Source organism: Prionailurus viverrinus, chromosome A3 (genome assembly GCF_022837055.1).
Source record: "Prionailurus viverrinus isolate Anna chromosome A3, UM_Priviv_1.0, whole genome shotgun sequence".
Classification (NCBI taxonomy): Eukaryota; Metazoa; Chordata; class Mammalia; order Carnivora; family Felidae; genus Prionailurus; species Prionailurus viverrinus.
The window spans coordinates 105316046-105332457 of NC_062563.1; the positions used below are offsets into that span (position 1 = coordinate 105316046).

General features: G+C 43.4%; 1 protein-coding gene across 2 annotated transcripts; it reads left to right on the forward strand.

The window, feature by feature from the left end:
* The first annotated feature begins 5779 nt into the window (after window positions 1–5779).
* On the forward strand, window positions 5780–16108 carry LOC125162456 (zinc finger protein 2-like). Of its 2 annotated transcripts, XM_047853501.1 has the most exons (5): window positions 5780–5819; window positions 10277–10361; window positions 11368–11494; window positions 13683–13796; window positions 15048–16108. In XM_047853501.1, the coding sequence occupies exons 2-5, from the start codon at window positions 10329–10331 to the stop codon at window positions 16106–16108; spliced, it is 1335 nt and encodes a 444-aa protein (XP_047709457.1). In that variant the 5' UTR covers window positions 5780–5819; window positions 10277–10328. The 2 variants fall into 2 exon arrangements, with proteins under 2 accessions (XP_047709457.1, XP_047709456.1); XM_047853500.1 differs by lacking the exon at window positions 5780–5819 and having other exon boundaries at window positions 10143–10361.
* The last annotated feature ends 304 nt before the right edge of the window (window positions 16109–16412 follow it).

The following is a 16412-nucleotide window of genomic DNA, read 5'->3' on the forward strand; positions in this document are numbered from 1 at the left end:
TCTGTTGTGAGTCAAGTCTGTCTTACTCCATCCTCATCATTTAGAACTTGTCGCCTCTAGGGTTATCATGAAAGAGAAAGCTGGGAGGTATTTTAGGACATTTTTAAGGGCCATCCCTTCTTCTCTCTGCATCTCATAAACCAGAACCCAGCACCAGAGGCTAGGAAAGCACCTCAGTATTTGGTTAACATCAACGGCCTCTGTCGCAAATTACATTTTGCACATTACTGACATTTTGCACACTACTATTAGGCCAGTCTTTCTAGTCTTTCTAAATGACTCTCTCCTGCCCATCAATACCTTATTCAAGACCTAAAATACCTCCCTGTTTAATGAAATCTCGGAATATTTAAGGTCTGCCTTGATGTGATTCCACCTCTCTGAACTTCTGACTCCCGAAATGCTGAGTCACAAAAAACTCCTGTATGCCCTGGGCCCAGTCCTATATTTTTATTTTATCAAAGGTCAGGCGCTAGGCAACTTCGACTCCAGGTGTCTGCATTCCTTTCCGGGTTGCTTGAGGTGAAGCCCAGAAGACGACTTGATTCTGAAAGGCTGTCTGGAACTTAGTTCTCCCAGCATGAATCCCAGGGGACCAAGAAACATTTCTCCTGGGAGCTAAAGTCATATTCAAGAAGGTGGATCGCCAAACAGACCACTCCCCACCTCCTAACAACCCTATTTGTCCACCTTTCTTAGAGCAGACGAGTGGCAGGGAAGGCTTTTTCATGTGTGGACTCTTGAAGCAACTTAAGGAAAAACACTTCACAGAGTGCAGAATCTATCAGAGTGGATAATAGCTGGTATTATTTAATGTCCAGTAGAAAATAAAAGGGACGATTGACAGACTTGTGACTGATGACTATATCTGAGAGTTCTGAATTTTTAATTTATTCCCTTGTTAGAAGTAAAGTGAGGATCAGGGGCGCCTGGGTGGCTCAGTCAGTTGAAGGCCCAGCTCTTGATTTCGGCACAGGTCATGATCCCAAGTTCATGGGATTGAGCCCCGCATCAGGCTCCACACTGAGCATGGAGCCTGCTTAAGATTCTCTCGCTCTGCCTCTCTCCGCTGCTCTTTCTCTCTACACACACACACACAAAAAGGAAGATGTAAATAAGTAAATTGAGAATCAAGTATTTTCCTAAGATATTCTGCTACTGTCAGCAAGATAAAACTAGAACAAATTCAGAATGCTAATGGACCTGGGACTACAGTGGTTAGTGAAACAGAAAGGGGATATAAATTTGATACTTTCCCTTTGTTACCTTTTTGGTTTTTTTAAGTTTTTTTTTTTAAGTTTATTTATTCAGCAATAGAGACCGCATGATCAGGGGAAGGGCAGAGAGAGAGGGAGAGAGAATCCCAAGCAGGCTCCCTACCATCAGCACAGAGCCCAATAGGGGGCTTGAACTCAGGAAACCATGAGATCATGACCTGCGCTGAAATTAAGGGTCAGATGTTTAACTGACTGAGCCACTCAGGCACCCCATCTTTGTTCTTTTTTTAAATGTAGTGATCTGGAGGGCTTTTTTTTTTTTTTAATGTGAAATACTATTCCACCTACTAAAAATTCTGAGGGAAGGGCCACTTTACCTTTGAACTGGTATCTCCCAATAGGGCATACAGTACTGGAGGCCTTAAATTTTGAGGTTTTAGCTTCACCAAATGATCATTAGTAGTAGCAAATCTTGGAACCAGAAATTGGTCAAATTTTTAAAATTAAAAATACCATAGTTTTAAAATTAAAAATGAAACTGGTGAGATTAATTTTTATAATTAAGTTTTAATTTAAAAATAGTTAAGGGGCGCCTGGGTGGCGCAGTCGGTTAAGCCTCCGACTTCAGCCAGGTCACGATCTCGCGTTCCGCGAGTTCGAGCCCCGCGTTGGGCCCTGGGCTGATGGCTCAGAGCCTGGAGCCTGTTTCCGATTCTGTGTCTCCCTCTCTCTCTGCCCCTCCCCCGTTCATGCTCTGTCTCTCTCTGTCCCAAAAAAAATAAACGTAAAAAAAAAATAAAAATAGTTGAATAAATGTTTCATTCAATGTCATTTCCACATGTAATCAACGCAAAAATTATTGACATGTGTTACAACCTTTTTGAAAAAAACTAAATTTTCGAGGTGACTGGGCGGCTCAGTTGGTTGGGCACTCGACTTTGGCTCCGGTCATGACCTCGTGGTTCCACGGGTGGGAGCCCCACCTCAGGCTCTGTGCTGGCAGCTCAGAGCCTGGAGCCTGCTTCTGATTCTGTGTCTCCCTCTCTCTGCCCTCCTTCCTCTCATGCTCTCTCTCTCTCTCTCTCTCTCTCTCTCTCTCTCTCGCTCTCTCTCAAACATTAAAAAAAAAATTTTAAATAATCTTCAACTTCTTTGTATTTACAGCACATCTCAAGTTCAGACTAGTCACATTTCAAGTGCTCAATAGCTACCTGTGGCTAGCAGCTACTATATCGTACAGCACAGTTTCGGATAGCCATCGGGGCTTTTATAGGTAAAAGATAAAGGGACTATTTTGAGTTTTTTTTATTTTTAAACTTTTTTTAATGTTTGTTTTTGAGAGAGAGAGAGAGAGACACAGCTTGAGCAGGGGAGGGGCAGAGAGAGAGAGAGAGAGAGAGAGAGAGAGAGAGACAACCTGAAACAGGTTCCAGGCTCTGAGCTGTCAGCACAGAGCCCAACACAGGGCTCAAACCCATGAACCGTGAGATCGTGACCTGAGCCAAAGTCAGATGCCTAACCGACTGAACCATCCAGGCGCCTCTGAATTTTTTTTTTTATGTTTCTTTATTTTTGAGACAGAGAGACCGAGCATGAGTGGGGGAGGGACAGAGAGGGGGAGACACAGAATCTGAAGCAGGCTCCTGGATGTGAGCTGTCAGCACAGAGCCTGACGCGGAGCTTGAACCCACCAGCCGTGAGATCATGACCTGAGCCAAAGTCGGAGGCTTAACCGACTGAGCCACCCACGCACTCCAGGGGTCATTTTGATCATTGGAGATGTTTGAGGGGTGTTTGTTTCTGCCCCTGTGGTAAGCACTATGCACCTGCAGAAAGAAGTCTTTTGCTTCCAGTAGGTCAAGCGTCTGGGTGAGGTCCAAGCCTGGGAAGCCTGTTGTTACCATCCCTCAGGCACATTTTTTTTTCTTTTAATAGATCTCAAAACAGCTTTTTGGATCTTTGTGTGCCTGACTCCTTTGTTCTGAGTTGGATCTTTTGTTATCTCAGGTAGGGAAGAGATGTTACTTATGGACCTCTAACAACCCAACCAGGATATGGAAGAGGAAATATCTAAGGTTGCCAGTTGTGAAAGATAAACGATCCTTCGTGTGATCATCACCTCTTTCTGAGCAGGATATTAGAATCCACTTATTATGACTCTAGAGGGAGGAAAATGTTCTATTAGAATGGGCAAAGCATGAATGGGTGCTGGCAATGGATGTGCCCAGTGGAAACTACTGGAGCTCCCCCACCACTCCAAAACTGTCAATATAAAATAGTGAGGAAAATTAAAGGCATGACAATAAAGTTGGAGGACCTGGGAGTGATTTGTCCCACCATTTCCTTTCTGATTCCTTGACTTGTCTGGTGAAAAAGCTAGATCCGAGAAGTTAACTATCTCTGATAGCTCAATAGAAAAGCTAATGAAGAAGAGTCAACTGTAGCTCGTTTTGTGCTTCGCCTTATTTCTATATTGGAAGATGGCTGTCAGTTGCCTCTTGACGGATATGTAGCCGTCGATCTAGTTAACACATTCTTTTCTATACCCATTAAATTGATCCACTAATAGCGGTGTAAATTTAACTTCACTTAACAAACTAGCAATTTGCTTTTATTGTCCTGCCACTGAGATAATTCATTATTTTTGCATTATACCATAATCTGATAGAGCAAGATTTAAATAATTAAAATGCTGATGTTAGTCATTACACTAATGACAGTATCTGTTAAATAAGGGAAGGAGAAAAAGCCAATAAACAGTGTGTAATTAAGTTGGTCACTGCCGTGGACAACTGAGGTTCAGTCCCGCTGGGACCTGGGGAGTCATGTCGAATGAGCCTCAGGATTATCTGCCCTTGAAGTGGGGAGCATTTATCTACTGGCTCCCGTCCCCCATTGGCTAAGTGTTGCTGCACGAACGTCAAGGCTTGCTGTAGTCATCCCCTGTGGCAGAGTCAGAGAGTAACTCCAGGGAGGAAAGTGAAAAGTGTGGGGCACAACAAAGGCAAGGGGTTATCTGATTATGTTTGTGCAAATGTGGTTGCTGCAGCATGGCTGGGGTAAAATTTGGGCCAAGAGAATATGAGGTAGTGTACCCAAGGTGTTTGGTATAAGGGTAGGGAGTGAGCCCATTTGAATATAATGAGCTTGAGATGTTTGTGAAATATCCAGACATATGTAGGAATGTTCTGCAGGCAGACTGAACCTGAAAAGAGTGATTTCATATATATGGATGATACCTGAAACCATATAGGTGGTGGGAAATAGCTTATGAAGGTAGAGTGTTGGAAGAGACTAGGATCTAGGATAGGTCCTTGAAGAACACAGATTTAATGGGCATGAAAAGAGGAAGAGTCCATAAAAGAAAAGTAAATGGAAGAGACTAGGTAGGTAAAGAGAAACACTAGGTGAGAGCAGGTTAACAGGAAAGACTTTCAAGAAAGGGAATAGTCAAAAAGTGTTCAATGTTGTCAAGTGGTCAAGAAAACCAAAGCATTAGGGGCGCCTGGGTGGCTCAGTCGGTTGAGCATCCGACTTCAGCTCAGGTCATGATCTCACAGCTCGTGAGTTTGATCCCCGCCTCGGGCTCGGTGCTAACAGCTCAGGGCCTGGAGCCTGCTTCAGATTCTGTGTCTCCCTCTCTCTCTGCCCCTAACCCACTCGCATTCTGTCTCTGTCTCTCTCAAAAATAAATAAACATTAAAAAAAAGAAAACCAAAGGATTGCCCACCCCCACCCCCTGATTTGTCGATAACTTGGATGGTGGCGCCAAAGCCATATTGGAATGAATTTGGTTAAGGAATGGGTGGAGAGGAAGGTAAACATAGCAAGTATCTTCAATGCTGAGTAGTTTCGCTTTGATAAAAAGGAGAGGTTAAGATTGGTAGCTGGAGGGGGATGCGAAACGAAGAGAATATTTCTTTTAAAATGTAAGAGATGTAAAAAAAAAATGTAAGAGATGTGAACATGTATCAGGATGCCTTCGGGTACAGCAGATAGAAAATGCTTCCTCAACTTGCTTAAGCCTCAAGGGACTTTATTAACTAACATAATTACAAAGCCCAGATGTATCTCTGTTTATTGTTCTAATTGGAGAGGGCAGTAGAATGAACGTGAAGAAAGGCAAATTTGTATTTCTGATTACAGGCAAGTATGGGAATTCTCTCTCAAGCTTTCTCCGCTCCACCCCCACTCGGAAAGCGAGGGAGATGAAGCAGCAGGTGCCTGAAGAGAGTAGAGGTTGCAAATATCCTCCTGGATAGAAAACTGCCTAAGAAACAGAGGCATCCTTGGTAGGGGTCCTCCTGGGGCAAGCGAACAGGGAGGGCCAGAAGACAGCCTTGGTTCTTCACTTTTTTTTTTACTACATTTTCTTTCTATTTTACTACATTTACTACATTTCTTCCCTTCATTTTTACTACAAGTGTCACCTTCCACCTTTTGAATGACGCGCGCGACTACCCCTGTGGTACCTCAGGAGGCGGGGCCTCCGAAAACCCGCCCCGAGGCCTTCTGGGAATCGTAGTTTTCCGAGGGCACTTTGCGCAGGCGCTCTGTGGTCCTGCTCCTCGTGGGGCCGCCGGGAGCCGGTTGGCGCCCAAGGTGAGGACCAGGGGTTGGGTGTGGTGGGAGCCGTGGCTGCGGCGAGAGGAAGGTGTTGAAGAACGGGCCGGGAAGGAAGTTGGGCTGCGAGGCGCGGTGACGTGAGGGTGGAACCGAAATGGGGTGTTTGGAACTATCCTTGGCCGCTGCTCCCAGGCTGACCTTGATCCGACCTGCAGCGGGGAAGGGGAGGAGGCGCCAGCTGCAGGCCCGGCGCGACTCAGGGTGACGACATGGGTGCGAAGTGAAGTGAGACGTCGGTGGCCTGGCCCCGCAGTGTGAGATGACGTGCGTTGGGGTGCGCAGGACCGCGCTCCGCAGTGTGTATCCGCCGGGTAGAATGGCGCATTTCCTCCCGAGGCGGTCCTTCCCCTGCTTGGGAAGTGCTGGGGGCTCAGTACACCAGGATTGAACTGACTCCGCTGAATCCTGCTGGTCCATCCTTCCCGGAAAGCCCCTCAATTACTCATTTCTCTCGGTTCCCTGGGCCAGGATTTCAACCCCTTGCACCCGGCTTCTTGGAGCTGTCCAGTGGCGCTCCCTCTTTGAGAGCTGCTTTCCAACACCAACTAGACTTTCTTGCAAAACTTGGTATTTCAATTAGCCTGCAAAGATTTCTGGAGTACTAAGTATGTGGAAATAGCTTTCTTAGTGTGAGGAAAGCAAGATTTGACTCCCAAGATTTACCTACTTGGAAAGATAAAGATACAAATAACTGTAGTATAAGATAGTATACACCAGGTGATTGAATCAGAAATCTGAGCGTTCAAAGAAGGTAATGACCCTGAGTCTTTGTTTTGTGATGTGGATCAATTTGGTTATGGATTGGAAAAGAGTTTATAGGCTTGGCTGGAAACATCCACAGCTTATTTTAATGATACTGGCAGGCATCTTAAGATTAATGCCACCCTTTTGGTTCTGTGAGCCACACTGGATGCTGTGTCCTCTATGTACCCCCAGGACTCAAAAGAGCTCTTAAGAGGAGAGGTCTGGTAGCAGGACGTGAACAATGAAACCTCAGGCAAGAAGGTAGAAGATTGGTTTTGCTCCCTGTCTTAGGTCTCTTTGGGTTGCAAACTGCAGAAACCCCGCTCAAACTAGTAGAAGGGGGATTCATTTTGAGGATGCTTGGTTAGGTCACGGAACCCAAGGAAAAAGACTGCGGTGTGCTTGTAAACTGCAACTGGGGACAGAACAAAAAAAATCAGGACCCTCTCTTAACCCCTTGCCTTTACTTCTGTTTGTACTTATGTTTTATATTTCCCCGTCACTGCTGACTGGCTTTTTCTGCTCTCAGATGGCATGACAAAATGTGACTGTCAAGGGCTCCCAGGTTTTCATGCCCTCAAGGGGAGCCTCATGAGAGGCTGACCTCTTTTTCTTGGTTCCACTTCCAAAATGCCAGGGGAAGGACTAATTGGTTCAGATGCCAGTCAGCTTTGGCCAGGAAATAGAGACCGTTTTTAGTAATGCATGGATGTGAATAAAGATATTGCCTTGAAAAGTGTGAAGTATTGGCAGAGCTCCAGAGACAGAACAGTAGATGCTTCTTGTTGCCTGTCACTCACCTTGAAATACGACTGCTAAGAAAATCACTCTATAAAGAGTGGTAGGCCTGTCCTGGCCATAGTTCATGTCTCTGAGAACTGCTCTTCATTGTGCTCCTTGGCAATGGCTGAGTGGGCAAGAGGTGGAAACGTGATCGAAGGTCATTAGCCTCTCAATGGCTAACAACCACAAAGGTCTTGAGAATTCTAAGTAGGAGACACAGAGACCATGGCCACTTAATTGTGAGTGTTAGAGCAATAAACTCAGGAGGGCTGGGAGTTAAAGACCTTATTGAACCTTGTCTGTACAGAGGAGAATGTTCCGAGAACATTCCTCTGAGAACTCAGAACATTCTCTTGGGGGATGAAGAGGTGCATGGCCCATGTAGCCCTTGGTGGCTTGGTTCCAGCACCATTCTCATTTGTGGTCACCTCCAGGCACATGTCAGATGGCCTGCATACACAGAAATTATCAATGTAATCTTGCTGTTGGCCATTCTAAATGTCCAAGATGGTATATCCAGGTTCTCTATCAAGATACGTTGCTCTATCTTGATCTCAAGAGCAAGAGATAAAGATGTATGGCACCATCATTATCCTTCAGTATCCAGCAGGATACACAAGTCTATTCATGAAAAAAAAAATCTGATTGGTAGTGGATCACCATCATAATTGGAGTCCAGAAGATAGTGCCAAATGTGACTTATCCTACTGGTTTGTATGGATTATATTACATAGAGTCAGCCTTGGATGAGTACTATTGGGTCCCTTTACCCTCTTTCTTTTTCTAGTCTTTTGCCCTCCCTACTGGATACCGACTACATTTTTAACAGTCTTTGTAATAAAACCCTGAGAGAATGTTATTCTGGCATTCCCTGTGGACAGGGAAGTTTGGGGAGATCGTTATTCCCGGCTCTGCTCCTGGAAGGATTTTTCAGATCCTTTGAATAAAGCTTCTGTTAGGTAAATGACTCTTTTTCTTGAGAATAGTATTCCCTCTCCTGTCTTCCAGTTGCTGTTATGTCACAGATTGTCTCCATGTCAGGCCCAAAGATCAGAAGGCCAGGAGAGAAGAGGACGGAGATTCTTCCTCCTGTTTCGGACATATAGTTACACTGTGTGGTCTGCCTTGATACTTGACTGCTGGGCTTTTAAGACTCACCCCTCCTTCTTGCCCTTGTGTCTCACACCTGGACAAGCTGATAAGGAAGTCTGAATGGTCTCTCCTTGGGCATTGGCGGGGGATTCCAATCACACAAGCCCCTTCCTGTGGGCATGTAGGCATGCTCACCCTGGCCCTGCCCCCTAACCACAATAAAGACCAGGCTGGTCTCCTTTCCTCCTTTCCTCCTCCTCTCTAGAGCCATTTTGGACCTATTGAGAGACTGGCTCTGCTCTCTCCAGAGACCTCAATGGCATAAGTAATAAACCTTTTTATATACTTGCTCTGTGTTTGTGCGTGTGGCATCATCACTCTCAATATTGAAACCAAACTTCGCGTGGGGTCTGTCTCTGCAGGTGACCATTGCACTCTGGACACCCTAGCTCTCTAGCTAATCCTTTATTTCCCATGGGCTTCTGTGATGCCAGCCAGTGCTGTAGGGGCAGCGGTCAGTCAGTCCATCCCGGTTGGTCCTGCTGCCCCTTTTGCTGGAGAAGCAATTGTATTCAGTTCTGGACTGAATTGAATAGCTGGGTATCATTTTGCATATAGCCTCCTAGTTCTATGGAAACTTTAAAAATGACTCTAACAGGGGCCTCTGGCTGGCTCAGTCAGAGGAGCATGCGACTCTTGATCTCAGGGTCATGTGTTCAAGCCCCACATTGGGTATAGAGATTACTAAATAATAAACTTAAAAAAATGGACTCTAACAAAAAAAAAGATGACCCTAAAGAAACTGGCTGGAATTTCTAGCATTTGGTGTTTGATTCCATTTCTTGTGTTGTTGTTGTTGCTGTTGTTGTTTAATTTTTTTTTTAAGTTTGTTTCTTTTTGAGAGAGAAAGAGCACAAGCATGTGCCTGTGAGTGGGGGAGGGGCAGGGAGCGAGGGAGAGAGAGAGAATCCCAAGCAGGCTCTGCACTGTCAGTGCAGAGCCCGACTCAGGACTCAATCTCAGGAACTGTGAGATCATGACCTGAGCTGAAATCGAGGATTGAATGCTTAACCAACTGAGCCACCCAGGTGCCCCTGACTCCATTTCTTGATTGGATAGGACCCAGTCACTTCTTGAACCTCTACTTGGGACCTTTGGCAATCAGGAAAGAATTAGGACAGGAGGCCAGTGCTCTTCATCCCAGTAGGGGCCACAGATGTCATGAGGCCTAGATGCTGTTTAATTACAGTATCCTTATAATGTCCATTGTATCCTAAAAATAACACCGTAGCTTGCTTGAACATATTTCTGGCCTTAGAACTAAACAAAACTTGACTAATAACACTAATACATGAATTTGCTTTTGCTTTTTTATTCTTGACCATATAGGCTCCACATTAGCCTTTAAAAAAATGCTAGCATAAGCCTCCTGGTCATCTTGAATTTAAAAGTCAAATTGAGTTATTTATTAAGTTGCTTATTTGTGTCAAAATACTACAGAGCACAATGCTTATTATAGATTTATAAAATGGAGTAAAAATTGACTTCATTGTAAACTATTTGATTTTTAATAGTTTTCTGATATGGGAACACAGCTCTGTTCCCAGGAAGCTGCTAACTCAGGAACAGAGTTGTGGCACTATCCGTAATTTCCATCTCCTGGGAAAGGGTAAATTTACTTCTAGGCTTGCTTTGCTCTTAGTGGGGTATTGAGCATAAGGACTGTTTCACACCTAACAGATATGTAGGGATTTTTAGTCTGGGTCAGATAACTATGAAATGGGAGTGGTCTCTTTTCATGTTTCCTTCTCTAGCTCTGCCAACTCTGACCTGGGCCTTTTCCAAGAGGACATAGTAGAGGAGAGAATGGCAGCTGTACCTCTAACAGCCAGATGGCAGGTGAGTTGGATTTTCTTCAGTCCAGAGCCTTGAGATTGGTCTCATTTTGGTAGAAGTGGTGCTCTATAGAAAAGACTAGTACCCTTTCTGGCTTCAGATTCTCTCCCTTCTCACCATACAACAAAGCTGTAGGGATCTTCCTTCTAAAGTTTTTTTTTTTTTTTTTTTTTTAACATTTATTCATTTTTGAGATTGAGAGAGGCAGAGCATGAGCAACGGAGGGGCAGAGAGAGAGACACAGAATCGGAAGCAGGCTCCAGGCTCTGAACTGTCAGCACAGAGCCTGATGTGGGGCTCGAACTCACAGACCATGAGATCATGACCTGAGCTGAAGTCGGACGCTCAACCAACTGAGCCACCCAGGTGCCCCGGGATCTTCCTTCTAGATGGCCCTTCATAAGGCCTTGATGACCAGCCCCATCCTGTTTTGTAATGGTGGGGAAGCAGAGAATTGAGGCAGTTCTGCCCTTAGCAATGGCTCAGGGAGTGCTTAGAGAACTTTCATGGGAATATAAAACTTCTGAATCCTCTAGTCTGGAATATTATCTTTTTTTCAAAGGGACACCATATTTTTTATCCTTTTTCTTCAGTTTTAGCTCTTACAAGTATCCTCTGTTCTTTGTATACTCATCATAAATCTTCCCTTGACTTGAGAACCTGTTGTTCAAACTGAGATCTCATGGATCCATGAGTGTTAGAGCTGAAAGGGAATTTAAAGATCATCTACTCTAATTTTTTAATTGATAGTTTAAAAAATTGAGGCCAGTAACAGTGTCCCTGAAGTTTGGAGGCTCTGTCATGGATATGATGACATGAGGCCATCACCAAGAGTTTCATGCCTCAGGTCACAGACCTGTACCTCTTACTTAAAATATCCAGTGCCCTTACATCATCAAAACAGTTTCTTTTTTATTCCATGTGTCTTCCAGTGCTGTAGTCTTTACTCTTCCTCAGTGAGACATAAAAGAAGACACATAGGTGAGTAAGAACATGTTTGTCTTTTCAGAAGTCACTCAAGTTTAAGGATGTGGCTGTGAAGTTCTCAAAGGATGAGTGGAAGCAGCTGGTCCCTACTCAGAGGGCTCTTTACAGGGAGGTGATGCTGGAGAATTATCAGGGTTTTGTTTCTTTGGGTAAGTATGACTTTCTTCAATGACTCAGAATCTGCCATTGGGTGTGTGTGTAGAGAATATGTCCCCCCCTTTTTTAAAGTGTATTTATTTATTTTTGAGAGAGGGGAGAGGGAGAGAGAGAGAGGAGAGAGAGAGAATCCCAAGCAGGTTCTATGCTCAGTGTGGAACCCAACATGGGGCTCAATCTCACTACTGTGAAATCATGACCTGAACCAAAATCAAGAGTCGGACGCTTAACTGACTGAGCCACCCAGGTGTCCCTGGCCCTTCTTTACTTACTGGGGCAGAATTGTATATCTTTAGATAGATCCCTAGCAAAGGTACAAGTGGTTTGTGAATTTATTTACCTTTTGTTGTTTGCTTGTATTTAACTCATGGCTGCCAGTACTATCAGTAAATGGTCCTTTTGATCTGGATAGAGTCTGAAGGATAAGTGAAGTTTGGTCTGAGACTCTAGCTTTAAGCAAAAAATTGTGTTAAATAAAATGGAAAATGGGTACCCCTTTTTCTGGGAATTGTCCTAAGGGGGAAAAATCAGATAAATGTTTATCCCTGTTTTGGCTAAAATTGTGAAACAATAGAAACAGCACAGGTACTTGGTAGTAGGGATTGAGGTAAATAAACCATTGTACATCCATAATGGGCTATAGTATAGGATGGGCCTTGACCATGAATGATATTTATAGAGTTAGAAAGATATTAATGATATGTTGTTAAATGATAAAAGCAGGCTACAAAATGATTGGAACGTGAGTACATTCACAACATATATCTATATGCATAGAAAAGTGGAAGAATCTACACCAAAATTTTACCCCTAATTGTCTTTGACTAGTAGACTTACAAGTGACTTTTTCTCTTTTTTATATTTCTTAATGGTCTACAATGAACATTACATATTTTTTTAACGTTCATTTATTTTGAGAGAGAGAGCATGAGCAGGGGAGGGGCAGCGAGAGAGGGAGAGAGAGAGAATCCCAAGCAGGCTATGTGCTGTCAGCATATAGCCCCTCATGGGCTCAATCCCATGAATGGTAAAATCATGACCTAAGCGGAAATCAAGAGTCAGGCGCTTAACCAACTGAGCCACCCAGGTGCCCTGAACATAACATATTAAAAAATAATTTTTTTTAACGTTTGTTCATTTTTGAGAGACAGAAAGAGACAGAGCATGAGCGGGGATGGGGCAGAGAAAGAGGGAGAAATAGAATCTGAAGCAGGCTCCAGGCTCCAAGCTGTCAGAGCAGAGCCCAACGTGGGGCTCAAACTCACGGAGTATGAGATCATGACCTGAGCTGTAGTCGGACGCTTAACTGACTGAGCCACCCAGGCGCCCCGAGGAAACAGTTTTTAAATGCACAGAGTGATTTACATCATATTTAGTATGGTGGGTACCTCAGTAGGGGAAGGGAGAGGGGATGAAGGAGGGGCTTCAATTTTAGTGTTAATATCAAGTTAGATGGTGGGTTCGTAGCTTTTTGTTTTAGTCTTTATGCTTTTTTGTATGTCTTAAACATTTAGTATTGCATTTTAAAACATAAATATAGAAAATTTATGTATGTCACCATATAAATTTATATTATATAACATTTATAAATGCCATTACTTTAAATCATCAAAAACCAAAGACATTATAATTCATTTTTTAAGGATTTCTAAAAAATTGTTCACTGATATTTTTAGTTTTAAGTGTTTAGTATTAACTGCACATAAGGTGAGTCATATTTCTTAAACTATTCCAGTTTGATTTGTTAGTTGCTTCAAATTCAGTATAATTGCACGGAAATATAATTAAAGGATACAAATCTATTCTTTAAGAAACGACAAAAGAAGATGGGGTAGCTTCTTCACCTTAGTTCCTTGAGGTGCAGAACCTTCTCCATATTCCACTTCTCTAAGCTAAGAATTTTCCCTCAACTCTTAATACTAGTTCCATCTTGGGGAAGTGCCTCCTACATCAGAGAAAAATTAGTGAACTACTTCAATAGATCTAATTCAGATTTTCTAGAAAGTCAGTACCGACTTCCCTTTAGAGAAGAAGAATTAGCATCTTATTTTAGAAATTAGCATATGATTTTTGGATACTGCCATTTTCCTATCTAGAGGAGAAGGGGATTTTATTAAACCCCGGGATGGTTGTGAATTTCCATCCCAAACAGCCATTTCTCATTTTGTCCTTTGTGAGCAGGACTTCTAGTTCCTAAACCTGATGTGATTTTCCAGTTGAAAAGAGGTGAAGAGCCATGGAAACTTGATTTTCAGGAAGATGAAGAAAGAGAAGCCCCAGGAAGTACTTATTTAGGTATGTGTAAACTAGGCGGATAGGATTTCGATAGACAGTTCATTTGCAGAGACCATTCCTCAGGACCTCTTAGGCCTGTGGAGATGTTCACTGCTTTTGTCTGGAACACTCATTCCCCCAGATAGCCATGTGGCTTTCCTGTCACCCTTTTCAAGTTTTTGCTCAAATGTGCTGCCTTCTCAGTCAGGCCTGCCCTGATGACCCTATCTTTAATTGCAATCTCTCCACCACCTTCCCCCTCCCCAGCCCCTGCACTATCTAGCTCTCTTCCCAGTCTGTCTTCCTCACATACTGTATTTTTTTACTTCTTTATTTTGTTTACTGTCTGTCCATACCTGCCCACTAATTAAAATGTAAACTCCATCAGAGGTTTTGTATCGTTCACTAATGTATCCCCAACGTTTTGAATAGTACCTGGTACATCGCACACACTCAGGTATTTGTCAGATGAATGAACAGGTAGCAAGGGGGTTGGGGGAGGGTTGAGACCTATTTATAATGAACTCTGATAACACTTTTTTATCTTTCCTACTTATCCTTTACCATATCTCCTTCCTCTTCCTTTAAAAACCGTTCAGTAGTCATCGACAGTTCACTTTCTCAGGTCCAGGCTGGCCTCTCCACTTACTCTCTGCTGTTTAAACTCATTGACCTGTAATAAACTGCCTAGTCATTTCCATGCTTCTTTGTGTATAGCCTACTTTTCTGCATGGATCTCTTCCTGAAATGCTCTTCTTTTGGCTGTTCTCATGGTTAACATATCTTTCAGAGCTCAGCTTAACTGTCACTTCCAGATGACCGTTCTTAAGTTTTTCCTCTAAAGAAGACCCCACTCCAACTTCTGTTCATTATTTTCTTCACTGGACTTACCACCATCTGTGGTGTCTTATTTGTTTTTTCTTTGTCTCCTGTCGTGTTGAATATAAGCATCATGAGGGCAGGGACCATGTCTGTCTTGTTCATTAGAGTCCCAGTGACTTCTATTGTGCCTCGCACTTTGTAGGCACCTAGAAAATATATAACGAATGAATAACAGAAACTTGTTTAGTGGGCGAAATGACCACCTTCCACTTCCATCTCTGTTCCTCTGTTTTCCTCTGCCATTTTTCAGCCTCTCTCTGATGCTTTGCTTTTGAGGAGTTACAATAAACCAGGAAGTATTTTGTATTCATTCTTTTCTGAACAAAGATAATGTTCTCTTTTTCACTAGCACTAAGACCCAGTCATATCTATATTTTCTATTTGTTTCAGACCAGAATGCTAGACTTGAGAGCTGGGACTCAACTAAAAGCCAGGATATTTCTAAAAAAGGAAAGTTGCAAAAGACACTAATGGAAAAACTCAGAAAAGATGGTCCTCTGGGTCCTGCACTTGGCTCAGAAAACCTCAGGGGCACAAAGAAAGAACATCTATCGGGGGAGATTTTGAAGAAATCCTCCCCCAAGGAGAAGGACTCCAGGCAAAGATCCACTCCTGCCAAGAAAACCAACAGTAAGGGGAGAAACTTTGAATGCAGCATATGTGGGAAGACCTTATATAACCACTTATCCCTCACTCGCCATCAAAGGACTCACACCGGAGAGAAGCCCTACCACTGTAAAGAATGCGGGAAAGCCTTCAGCTATAGAAGTAGTCTTAAGAAACATCTGATGTCTCACACTGGGAAGAGCCCCTTTGAATGCAACGAATGTGGGAAAACTTTCTATGACCGATTAACCCTTACTGAACACCAGCGAACTCATACCGGAGAGAAGCCCTTTAAATGTAACGAATGTGGCAAGGCTTTCTTTGTCCGCTCATCTTTCACTCGCCATCGGAGAATTCATACTGGAGAAAGTCCTTATGAGTGCACAGAATGTGGGAAATCCTTTAGCCAGAAGAGCATCCTCGCTCGCCACAAGCTCACTCACACTGGAGAGCGGCCTTATGAATGCAAGGGCTGTGGCAAAGCCCTGTTTGACCGCTCCTCCCTCATTCGCCACCGGAGAGCACACACTGGAGAGACCCCTTTTGAATGTAATGAGTGTGGGAAAGTTTTCTTTGACCGCTCGTCCCTTAATCAGCATCAGAAAATTCATAGCGGAGACAAGCCCTATGAGTGCACTGAATGTGGGAAAGCCTTCCTTCAGAAAAGACGACTTACTCAGCATCAGAGAGTGCACACTGGAGAAAAGCCCTACGAGTGCAGTGTGTGCGGAAAGGTGTTCAGTTGTAAGTCATCTATCATCCAACATCAGCGACGTTATGCCAGGCAGCCGTCAGAATGTCACAGAGGTGCTCCAGCCCGGCAGGGGCCCCCCACAGAGACTTAAGATGCGTTTATGCAAGATAATGAAGATTTGTGTTTGAGCACCTTCTAACTACCGCATATTCTCATGTCTCCATTTGGTACTAGAGGCTCAATAAATAGTCTTAATGGACCGTGCCATAGACTTCCACTGGGATGCCTCATACTTAATATAATACCCCGAGGATCCCCAAATTGGTCAGAAGCTCTCCAATCAATATGTTTTGTAAGTGTTTGAAGGGGACCCAGAGATAAGCATTGTGTGTTTGTATTTATTTATTTATTTATTTATTTATGTATGTATGTATGTATAATTAATTAATTTTTTA

Bases quoted from the DNA above. Each gene is read 5' to 3' on its own strand.
- LOC125162456 (XM_047853500.1), top strand. From the start codon at position 10,242: ATGGGAGTGGTCTCTTTTCATGTTTCCTTCTCTAGCTCTGCCAACTCT. The intron at 10,362-11,367 runs GTGAGTTGGATT...TTGTCTTTTCAG, and splicing joins CTCTAACAGCCAGATGGCAG to AAGTCACTCAAGTTTAAGGA. The intron at 11,495-13,682 runs GTAAGTATGACT...CTTTGTGAGCAG, and splicing joins TCAGGGTTTTGTTTCTTTGG to GACTTCTAGTTCCTAAACCT.